Raw genomic sequence first — 12,819 nt, 5'->3', positions numbered from 1 at the left:
ATTTTCTAGAAAGTTTTCACCGGGTATTTTGAGTTCTGTGCGATTTTTATCGAATAGGAAATTATCTGGACATTGGAAAATATTGCTTCAGTACAGGTAAAGCTTTGTAACGTTGTTTTATTCAATTTTTTGTAATTTTGTAGTTTTCTGAAACTCTATTTTAACTCTGTTTGGAATTCTGTCGACTATACGATATTTTAAGGATTTTTTTCAATTGAGTTAAATTGTGTTTGTTGATCGCAATGCATTAATGATATGTATATGAATGTGCATATATGATTGAATTACTGTTATTGTTACTGAAAGACAAGTGAAGACTGGTTGAACCGTTGGTTGGAGATTGATAGACCTGACAGGATGGTGGGCCGACGGGCTTTCCTTTAAAAAAAGTTTGGTGTTATTCTCTATTAATCATTGATACAATGATTGGGAGTCATAAGGAGATTATTCTGCCGACGGGCAAGAGTGACGACTCTTATTGAGCCAACGGATACAACGATACATCAATATTCCAAGATTGAAAAACGTCGTAATAGCCATGTCTTTTACTTGTTGAGTAAAGGCTGGTTGAACCGTTGGTTGAAGATTGACATGTTAGGATGGTGGCCGACGGGCTTTCCTTTAAAAAGGGTTTGGTGTTATCCTCTATTGATCACATGATACAACGATTGGGAGTCATAAGGAGTTTATGCCGACGGGCAAGGGTGAAGACTCTATTATAACCAACGGATTACTAACATACAAACCTTGAAAAACGCCTTAATAGCCAGTGATTGTACTTGTCGAGTAAGACTACTGTACTGGAACGCATGTGTAAAGTAGTATTCTTATGATCTCATTATGGATTTACTGATTTATCGATATTGACTGATTAATTGATATGGAATTGATTTATGGATTTTGAATGGATTTATTGATATGGAATTGATTTATTGATACTGAATGGCTTTACTGTACGGATTTACGAGTTTCCTGTCATTGCACGATTTCATTGCTATTTCATACTGTACATGTCACTGAACACAGATACCGATATGGATATTGATATTGCATCGATTCATTGATACTACCGATACCGATACTACTGATTCATTGCACTGATATTATGGCACGTGATACACCGAATACTAATTGATACATGTGATTCATGGGATTTACCGAGCTCGTGATATTGATATGATTCTATTGTATTCATATGATTTTATTGCATTAATGATTTTATTGATTTATTGTATTGATTTGATTGTTTTATATGATTTCATACCGATTGATACTATTGACCGGAATTGATTTCTCTTGATACTGACTAATATGATTGATCCGATGATTTCTTTATTGATTTGACGTATGTACTGATTTATTGAGCATTGTGGATTTTTCTACTGTTCACTTATTCTCCCACTGATGATTTCGGATTCTATTGATTATGCATTGATTTCTGATTTTTGTATCTGCATAGATTCAATGATCATGTGTAAGTGACTGTTATTGATTGACTGATTGACATGCATATTGTTTCAGTACTGTGCTTTGATTTCAGTTGTAGGCTTTGGTGACCTGCTGGGCTTTTTGAAGCTCATTATATGTGGTTAACAATTTCAGGTCTGAGCAAGGGAGCAGGAAGTGATGGTTGATCAAGACTGTCGACGAATCCTTTCACTATAGACGCCTGGGATGTCACAAGAGCCGGGCATAGGGTATGTGGGGAGGCGTGGAGGGGTTGGACCTGAGTGAAAGGGTGCTGAATTTGAAAGAGAAATGGGTAATTATGACCAAAGGAGAGCTGAATTTGAAAGGGGAGAGGTTTGTTATGATCCAAGAGGCGTTGAATTTGAAAGGAGAATGTGAGAATTTAATGAAAGGCTCGGGTATGAAAGTAAAAGGGATGAATGGGACACTTGGGGGAACTAACCCCTTGGAGAATGGGAAATTATGAAGGGAACAAAGGGAACAGAGCCAATATGAGGGTGAGGAAGCTAAAGATGCCTATTTTTGAAGGAGGAAGCCGTTGAGTGGATCTACAAGGCGGAAATGTACTCTACCATCAATAGGTTGATGGAGGGGGAGAGACTGACAGTAGCCGAGATGTGCTTGGAAGGGAAAGCTTTAGCATGGTATCGGTGGAGCAAGTTTAAGGAGTGCTTGTTGGAACATTTTCAAATCAACATGGGAGGTGACTTCCATGAGCAGTTCTTTGCCTTGGTGCAGGAGGGGACAGTGGTGGAGTATCGTGAGCAATTTGAGTACCTTGCCAGTCAATTGGATCGACTTTGAGAGACTATACTGGATGGGAAATTTATGAAGAGACTGAAACCAAAGATTCGCGCAGCAAATAGAGTGATGAGGCCTCGTGACTTGGGAGAGATTATGGAGCTAACTTAGTTGGTGGAGGATCAGAGACACCCGGAGAAAGAACGGGAGGCAGCAACTCAAGAGACTCGTACAAGATGACCAGCACCTTTTTGGCACCACAAGAGACCAACACCGAATACTCTCAGGTAGATTTCAAATGAGAAGACTCACAGAAATGAAATTACAAGAGAAAAGGGCGAACGGGCTCTGTTTCAAATGTGATGAGAGGTATATACTGGGGCATAGGTGTAAGGACCGAACTCTTCAGGTTCTTACAATTTGTGATGAAGAGGGAATGGAAGAGGGCGTCGTCTTTCCACCCTGTGGACAAAGTAGATCTTTGGGAGGAGAGTATTGTTAGATCGGTCCAGTCCGTCCTACGGGACTGGCTCGTGTGAAACAGACGAAATTTCTCCACCTCCTGCACGCATGATCCGACAACCTAGGTTTGACAGAGCTGTTTAGGAAGGATTTTGAAGGGAGTTAGTAGGGAAATTTGAATATAGGGATTGTTTAAAGATTTCCTTTTGAATTGTATGCATAAAAGAGTTTGTTTTTCTATGGTAAGTGCATCTTGAATTTGGCTGAAATTTGAGATCTCATATGTTTTGGGCTCTGGCGGCGTCTAAAAATTTGGGAGAGAAATATCCTACTCTCGAATAGAGGATCAATTATATCTTGGTATTTTCCATTTCCATTTCATAAATAAAACAAATTATCCACTTTTCCTGGTTTGTATGGATTTTTATGGAGAATTCTCGCTGCTTTCCAAAGATTAATAGGAAATTCATGAGATCTACAAGTGTTTCCTATCAAAAAATCTCAGATTTCTGGCAAAGGCATTGAAAGCTTTGATACCATGTTATGAGAGAGAAAATGCTTAATTTTCTTGCACAATTTTATCCCTATTTATAGATCTAGACAAGATATCTTAATAAGGAAACAAATAATTATAAAATCATGCATAATTGCTCTAATATAATCCTTCCTAAATCAGCCACCTAAATATGGAAGGAGATCAGTGTGATCCAGGGGAGCCTCCCAAGGATTCTCATCCTAGCATTGGGATCAAAATGCCAAGGGTCAACTAGGATTTAATAGGTGAGCCTCCCATAGATTCCCATCCTAACCATGGGATCAAAATGCCAAGGGACGACTGTGATTTAACAATTATAAAGTAAAATCAATATTTTCTTCAAAATAATTAAAAAAAATTATGATTAGATGATTTCACATGGATAGTATTTAATATGTGAGCCTCCCATAGATTCCCATCCTAACCATGGGATCAAAATGCCAAGGGACGACTGTGATTTAACAATTATAAAGTAAAATCAATATTTTCTTCAAAATAATTAAAAAAATTATGATTATATGACTATATAGGTAACATAAAATTAATTGAAGTTAATGCACTCAATGCTAAGGCCATCATTATCACTAGCACTTGTGCGCTCCTCAATGGTGCATTCACCTTCCTCTAAAAAAAAGCATAGCTTTCCAAGCTAGCTCATCAAACGACAGATTAGGAACTTCAAGTATTTTGATGTCATCCATTATGGTTAATTTATCCCACCCCACCAATATCCAAGAGCTTTGTCTCTCCTCAAGTATATTTTGGGCTCCTAGATAAAAAGCTAAGATTGGTATGCAAATATAGCAAATCTACAATTCGTTAAGAGTGAGATTGTTCCTCTTGAGTGAATTTATATATATATATATATATATATATATATACTCCAACTTCTTTCTAAACAAGGAACATAATTGTGCTAATTATTTATAAACAAAATTTGTAGTTGATGGGAGCCAGTGCCATAAATCATCCAAAATCATTTGCATCTCTAGTGCCTATAGAAGCTCTAACATCATGACCAACAAAACAACCACTAAGTTCAAACAAGTTAGTAAACTCCTAAGTAACAATTGCTCTCTTCAATATTTGGAAGAAGTATCTACAAACATTTGCTCATCTCATTAAATATCTCCATATTTTTTCTTGGAAAAATAAAATTTAGAGTATTAGGTCTCCACAAATATTCTTTTATGCAAGATACAATGAGTGAAGAACAGAAACTAAAAAAATATGATAGCATTAGGTCTTAATTAATGCTCTTACCACTCTACATATTAATGCATCATTTATGATTACTAGAACCACTTTATCTGAATCAACCCACATAATTACTTAATTTATAAGATTTGCAACATAAAATTTAGAACAATATACTCCTTCACAACTAATGGTTTTTATAAGCATAGATTTAAATTTTGCAACTCTCAAAAATTAATAAGAGGAGTTCTTTAGGCATTAGTCCAACAATCGCTAACATTATTAAGCCCTTTCATTCCAAGTTTCTTTAATTGGCTCAAGCAGATTCCAGCATTCTTTAAACATTAGTTATTTTCTTCCAAGAAAATTTTGTCCTCAAAAAAATTATAATCTAAGGGAAATACATTCAGTGAGAGTGCCATTGGCTGAATAAGAAAAATGTATTAAAATAATATAGATTTCATGCTGAAGGAATTGGAAAGCAGGTTGAATAGAATATGAAAGCAAATTCTTGATGCAATTGATCTATAGTTTCCAAATTAAATGATCTTTTAATGGTTGTCTTCAGTCCGAATTTCATCTTTTTGGATTATAACCCTCCACCCTAGAAAAATTTTCATTTTATTGTGAGATAAAATGTTGATTCACTAGATGAGAACTACTTTTCCCAGAAAAAAGAAAGAGAACCTACTTAAATAAGGCATTCTTCTTCTTTGCTCAGCCACTGCAACTAATTTTGTAATTCTTCAAGTTGTATTGATGTTATTTTTTAGCATGAGCAGAAGCCTCCCACAGATTAACTAAGAAAGCTACCACTAGAATATAATCCATCATACTTTCCTTGACAAAACTCCTCTTAAATTTTATCTGTCCTCGTGCTTATATTGCTCCTATTTTCTCCAATTTGGCTATTAATAGAACACAAAGGAGAATTTGACTCCTAATAGGACCCAATGAAGAAAAAGGATTCCGGTAGTCAACCCTATATAGTAGGATAAATTCTTGTTGTTCTATTAGTTATTGTTGTTGTTGGTAACATATTTTCACAAAAGCTTATTATCATCCTCTATATGATTATTAGCAAATGCAGGATTGACTATTCGAAAGTCATTTACCAATTATATAATATAAAGAGCATAAGATCAGTAGCTCACCAAAGAATAGAATCTTATATCTCATTATTAGTATTAAAAATTAACATCAATATTCTTGAAGAAATTCTAAAATATCATAATAAAAAACAGAAAGATATAATAATTTCTAGTTTAATTAAAAAAAAAGGAAAAATACTTCTTTAGAAAAGAGTTAGGAAGATTTGAATACTATGATTGTGAGTAGAAACCAAGAGGATCTAGGGTTTTGGTGATTGCGAAAGTTGCAAGCCTGCGAAGTTGATGCAAAGATGTAGTGGAGATGGTAAGTTGAAGGGTGTGAAGCTGGTACAAAGAAGCAAACAAGAAAGGGCCACAAACAGACACATTCAAGCCTAAGCCGTTGCTAAGAGGATGGACAAAATTAAACTTGTGACAATTTAAAGAAGATCGATGAAGAGAGCTTGCATTGTTTCAAAGAGGATCAATGAGATATGAAGAATATCAATGAAGGCAGGCTCCATCATGATGAAGCGGATCGACAAAGGCACTTGTGCTGCTGCATAGAGGATTGACGGTAAGACTCCAAGCGATTTGCATGAAGATGTCGCTAGGGCTGCAAAGAGGCAAAGTGTGCAAGTGGTTTTACCTAGAACAAGATTTAATTTTAAAAACCTAAATATGTTTCTCAAGTCCTAAGCATGGCCCCTCTATGTTGGGTCGTGTTCAGCTTGTGTTAAACTCTGATTTTAACTTGAAGCACGTCCAATACATTTTCGACTCCATGTCAGGGCATGTTAGAGATGTGTCGAGCCCAACACGAACACGAAAGCATTTTGAAATATCTATGCTTCAGTGCATAGGATCCAACTAGCCAACAAGAAAACATGAATTTTTTTTAATTTGGACAGGACAGAAAAGTAGGATGCACAAAGGGATTAACAGTTCTGAAGGTTTTTCAATAAGATTACATTCAGTACACCCTTTATCGCATGTGCCCTAGTTAGTGACATTGTTTAAAATTGCAAAATATGAGGCTCGCCTTGAGGCCCGCCTCAGCCAATTCCAGTGAAAAATGCCTCGAAGCTTACGCCTTGAGCTTTTTTTATGAGGCTTACACCTTATCTTGACTGAGGCCCGCCTTGAGGCGCGCCTCACCTTACTGGCATGAGACATATGCCCTGCTCTATTTATGCATGTTTTTTTTTATTTAAAACATAGCTAAATCATATACAAAAGCCCCCCAAAAAATCATTTCTTGCACTCCCAAGCTGCAACAACTTCCTCCCAACAATCTCGAACTCCAGCCCACCACCTTCATCGTAGTCACCACCGTCGTAGCCACAGCCGGGGATCACTTGAAATCCGCACGTCACCACCATCTCCTCTAAAACTTTATATATTGTTGATCTTATCTTTATATTGATGAAAAATATTTATAAAAGAGGGAGATTGCTGAAATAGATGAAAAAGAAGCAGATTTGGAGGTATTGGACCCTACAGGATGAGGCAAGGGAAAGATCAAATTTATTATGACAACGACTTAAATAAAAATCCCCTTAGTAATGACAATAAAGATGACTTTTGAGTTACTGATAATTATATCAAATTTATTTTTTAATTAAATATAGATGAGTAGGGAACTGAAAAAGAAGAATTTAGAGCTAAACTTGATGATATATGATACATTTATGCAATTCATATATTTTATTTTATTTTTCTCCTATAATATTTGGATTTCAATCATATTTCACATAATTTATTACTCACAACTTTACATCTTGTGCAATTTTTTGTTTCATATGTATGTAAATTTGCTATTTCATAGTTCAATAGAAAGTTAATATGTAATCCTTTAACATATTATTTGGGTATCATATAAAAATCACTTTTATTTTTTTTTTACTTTACACAATTTTTAGATTTTGAAGCTTACGCCTCGCCTTACGAATGAAAAATGCCTCAATACCGAATTGCGCAATTTTAAACCTTGGTATTATATAAAAAATCACTTTTAACCTTTATTTTTACTTTAAGAAATTTTTGGGTTTTGAGGTTTACTCTTCGCCTCCGAAAAGAAAAACGCCTCATTACCCAATTGCGCAGTTTTAAACCTTGGTTAGTGATTAGATTGATGATGGGGAAAACAAAAAAATCTTCACGTCCACCAACAGCCTTCCAAACAAGTATTATGTTGACGAATGAAATAAAACTGAAGATATAATAGAATTTAAATTTCAGTGAGTATTGGCATTAAAATTTAAGCAGTGTAAACAGTAAAATTTACCAACTACCGAAATCTGCTATAACTTTAAATTTACCTCATCTTTGCTTTCACAATGAGCAGTAACTTCATTGAAATTTATTTCTTTGGAAATAGATAAGCCAACACCGTGGTGTGACAGCTTTCTTTGCTCACCAATCTCCTTTGCCACCTATGAATCAAAGAAAATTGAAAACAACAAGAGTAATTCGAGTGAAACAAATAGAAAGACTTGAGGTTAAGGTCTAAGAAACTGTAAAAAGTAGTTGCAAGTCTAATTCCGGTTAACCAGATTCTCAGATATGTGAAGAATGCTAACAGCTATATCGAATAGCATTCATACCACAAAGAGAGGAATTCAATAATCCAAACCAGACTATCATTTTTTAACCTTTAGTACATAAACTAGCACTTCAAGTCCCAACAAAAAGCCCACCTGTGCTGGTGGAGGCATGACACCATAACATAGCAATGCAAGCGGATAAAAGTGCCCAGGAACACCAGAATGCTCAGCCAACCTTCTCATATTGTCCAACGAAGATGCATCAAATGGAGCCTGGAGAACCAAACCAAAGGGATTGATAAAGGCACGCAATGAATTACCTTGAGTTTGCATAAAGCAATAATTAGAAATGATTTGAGTACTAAAAAAACTTATAAATAGCCTCCCAAAAATTTATGTGTAAGGTGGGGGCAGAAGTAGGAAAGTGGAGACTGCACCAACCCACCCACCCTCCACTTTGCCAATCAGAATCCTTCGGGAAGTTTTTTCAAGGAGGTGTAGCATGACTCTGCAGTAATATAAGCTTTTGAAATACAGCAAACTCAATGTCACAGCAAGTAGGAATGGAATACAGTGAAAAAACTAAGAAAGTAAAAAAGGGATCACAAAAAGTGCAACGGAAATATTTAAGACATGCTATCAAAGGTAACAAAGCAAGAAAAAAGTTGACAGTACAATGTCTCCTATAACTGAGTACTACAAAAACATTATTCATGAAAGTAGACATTAAAAAGGAGAACAAGTCTACGAGAACTCATGTTATAAGTTGATGCATTAAAAAGGAACAAACAAGTTTCTAGCTAAACATCATAATCATTTTCATATTGTTAAGTTCTCTCAAAACATTTGTAAATTTTTTTTGGCAATCCATGCATAAGAAAACATGAAATAGTTCATCTAATACAGACAGTTTTAGGGGTACAATATCTTTCACTAAAGGTTGGACAGGATGCTAGAATTATTACATAGCTATCAGTCATGAGTTATACTTAGCATATTCATGAAGACTAACAGGTTCACACATCAGAATTCAATAGGCATTAGAGCTCCTTCAATTGGCCGAAACCATATCACTCCAGCTCTTACAATTAAATGGCAAAACAACTATGACCCTTTAAAGAGAATGCTCAAGCGGGCCAAAAAAAGTATTCTGGGTTATCTTTTCTTGTATTTTTCTATCATTCTAAAACCAGTATCCCCCTTTTTCTTTTGCATTATTTAGTAATATGAAACTTCCCACTGCCATCAGCATAAAAAACATTTTTGAGTAGACTGAATATTAAAGAGGTAAACTTTAAAAAAAGGGGGTAAACTTCAAAATAATCCCCCGATTATTCATATATGACGAATTCAATCCCAAAATATCATGTTTTAGATATCTTCGGTCTCTTGTCAGAGTGATGGTGAAATAGATGGGGATATTATTAGTATAATTCAAGTTGGATGGTTGAAGTGGAGGAATGCATAGGGCATGTTGTGTGATGGAAAAGTCCCCCTCAAACTTAAGAGAAAATTATATAAGATGATAGTGAGAACTGCAATGGTTTATGATGCAGAATGTTGGCCATTAAAAGAGAAGCATCATATTAAGTTAAGTGTCACAGAGATGAGGATGCTCAAGTGGATGAGTGGCTTTACTCTAAGAGACAGGATACGAAACGAGCATATACATGAAAAGGTTGGAGTAGCTCCAGTGGAAGATAAGATTATAGAGAGTCGCCTTATAGATGGTTTGGTAACATAAAATGGCGGCCTTCCGATGAACCGATTAGGAGAGTAAATGTATTGTAGACCTAAAAAAACTTAGTTAGAAAAAGTTAGAAATGACCTTTTTCTATTAGATCTAAATAAAATTTTGACTTATAACAGAACACAATGGAAAAAAAGGATTCATGTAGCCGCCCCATGGTAGTGGGATAAAGGCTTGATGTTGTTGTTGTTGTTTTTATTGTTGTTGTTGTGTTTCCCTCTCACATTCCTCTAATTAACCTAATCAATAATGAAATAACCAATGAGTCATGAAGATGGATGAAAAAAAAAAAAACTTGACGCATCTTATCGCTGAGCAGGCATAAGGAAAAAATTCAATAGCTAGTAAGATACATAACAAAAAGTATCAATCATGCATCATGGTTTCTAGATTTAAGAAGATGTCCGGTTAATATATAAGAATTCAGTAGGCTTTAGAAAACCGCACAGGAACCATAGAAATCGGTATCATTCCAGTTCCCATAATTAAATGGCATAATTAGTTTGATTCTATGACCCTTACAACAACACCTTTAAGGAGAATGCTAAAGGCGGCCAAGAGTACATAGGATCTCTTTCTTCTTCTTCTTTTTCTTGGTAAATTCATTTACACTTTCTTAAATATTTTCCCATGCTTCTATATTTTTTTTTTTAAGATTCTGTGCAACAGTATTAAGTATTGTCTAATTCCCCGCCTATCTTTTTTTCTAATTCTCCACATCTGTCATTATCATTATTATCATTACGTTGATCCCAACTATTATAATTTTATGAATCCTCTTTTTTAATTCATTTCTATTGAGTATTGTTTAAGATATTAAACCTATATTTTACAAAATATTTTGAACAACTTCTATCCACCTTAGGTCTACTGTTTGCTTAAATCCCTCGTCTCGATCACTGCTCAGTCCCATCGTTAAAATGCCAACAAAACGAAACTTTCGTTTCCTTGGATGCACAAGCAGTCACGAATGTCTTCTCTCCCGTATTTATGATCCCTGCAGTCGCCCGATTCTTCCTCACAGCCGAGACTCAAAGCAACTGCTCCGTCTCCATACTTCACTGTTTGAATCTCTTTCTCCGCAATCTCAAACTGATCCACCCACGATCCAATAGCTCAACTCCCACTCTGATCCACAGATCCAATATGATCCTACAAGAGCCGTCAATTGCTTCCCTCCTCCGACCCAGCTACAATCGACGCCTTCCGTTGCTTTCGATCCACTCCACAGAGCCCAAATCGAGTGCACCCCCTACGAGCAGGTCGATGACCGGCGCCTAGCATCTGTGTGTTCCGATTCCAGATCTACACCTTCCCTGTTTTTTTAACAAACCCTATACAACTCCTCACGCACGAGCCAAGCCTGATCCGACTCTAGCATTCAGCCCCCGCACACACCAGCCCATAACAGCAAATAGCCCCTTCCAAAACTCTACTCCTACGCTACATGAGCTCATTACTTCTTAACCCAAACGGCAGCCCGTTAGCCGACAAATACTTTTGCCTCAAAAATAATCCACTGCAACCCACTATCTTTTCCACTCTTTCAGCCCATTCCTATTCAAAGACTATCATCTCACTAGCCCAAATCAGTCACCTACAGCCAACTAAACCTCCACTTCACTAAATCAACCCATATTTCCTACACTGCATCATTTCACTAAACCCAACACCAAGACAACCCCAACAGGTGAAAATCCTAAATGTTGCTTGTAATCTTTTACCCTATGTCATCATTATTAGCTATTTATTATTATTTCCATTATTATTATTATTATTATTATTATAAATAAATGTATGTATATATACATATATAAAAAAAATGATTATATATATATATAATGAAAGATGAAAAAAGAATGAAAAAATGAATGTATGAATGAAAAATGAATTTTTGAGCATATTCACTGCCCTCAACGCCGGCACCGTCACCACTTCATTCACAATGGTATAATGTTCAAACTCAAAACCTCCAAAATCCTGCATTCAAAGCTTTTGACGCACCGAGGGGCCTCTTATGCATGCTTTTCTCTAGCATGGTGGGGAGAAAACCCGGTGCAACACTTGTGGCTAAGCGGGTGAGCCTCGTGCACGCTTTTCTCAGTGTGGCGGGGGAAATTGCATTTTCGAACAGGTACACCTGAAGATCCATACAAGCCTTTCTCTAGTGTGATGTGATCGAATACCATAGTCGCGATGTCGTCCAACACCGACCATACACATCTTTCTCTGAATATTCCCCTAAACGAGAGGCTGCCAAAATTTTTAGTAAACAAGGGACCAAAACTTGAACAAAGGTAGGGGAATTGAACAAGACAGTAGGGAACCGAACTTGTAATCAAGCTCACAAGGAACCGGACTTCTAATTATTGAATGCACTGTCATAACAAAAATATAAATGATGAATAATAGTCTTAATCATTCAAATGAACATCAATGAACAAGCAAAAACGAGCAATGAACAATGCATGTGTATGTTGCCTATATATGATGAAATTAAAGTAACATATCATATTTCATTAGTCAATTTACATGCAAGAATCAAGAACCAGTAGTGAGTACAAGTTCTCATGAGCATGTGTAGGAGAATAGTAGTAAGCAAAATGATTTGCTTAAAGGCACGAACGCGAATTCATGACGCCCATGGCAACCCGTTTATAGTCAGCTACAAGCAGCTTGTAGTAGACAATAACAAATTTGTTCATAAACAATTGCAGAAAACTCATCATGCATATGACGTGCTGTCTGCATAAGGAATATAGTACATACAAACATCTAACTGTAGCGCTAGAAGACTTGCATCCAATGTAGCTCGCCCGCAAGTAATGACAATGGACATGCACTGATTACGAAGGCGTCCTCATAGTCAACGCCAATCAAGCATTCATATGAATGCACCAATCCCTCATAAGTAGCAACAATAGATGTATGGCAAGGATGACAGGTTCCCTGTAAACATGGAAGTGCACACAACGTGTTGTCTACAAACAACACTAGAAGATCTGAATTCAGTGCAATTTGTCTGCA

General features: G+C 36.2%; 1 protein-coding gene across 7 annotated transcripts in view; it reads right to left on the bottom strand.

Annotated features, from left to right (window-relative positions):
* LOC110106934 (glycerol-3-phosphate acyltransferase, chloroplastic) overlaps positions 1 to 12,819 on the bottom strand; it is a 68,665-nt gene that overhangs the window by 17,062 nt on the left and 38,784 nt on the right. For all 7 annotated transcript variants that reach the window (XM_020837031.2, XM_020837032.2, XM_028695782.1 and 4 more), the window contains exons 10-11: positions 8,196 to 8,315; positions 7,818 to 7,931 (exon numbers count right to left, since the gene is read on the bottom strand). In XM_020837031.2, coding sequence (XP_020692690.1) covers positions 7,818 to 7,931; positions 8,196 to 8,315 — 234 coding nt within the window. The remainder of the gene's footprint in view (positions 1 to 7,817; positions 7,932 to 8,195; positions 8,316 to 12,819) is intronic.

This window comes from Dendrobium catenatum, unplaced genomic scaffold, assembly GCF_001605985.2.
Source record: "Dendrobium catenatum unplaced genomic scaffold, ASM160598v2 fragScaff_scaffold_674, whole genome shotgun sequence".
Taxonomy (NCBI): Eukaryota; Viridiplantae; Streptophyta; class Magnoliopsida; order Asparagales; family Orchidaceae; genus Dendrobium; species Dendrobium catenatum.
The sequence above is the reverse complement of the archived record's forward strand: the minus strand, read 5'-3'. Positions and strand labels throughout refer to the sequence as shown.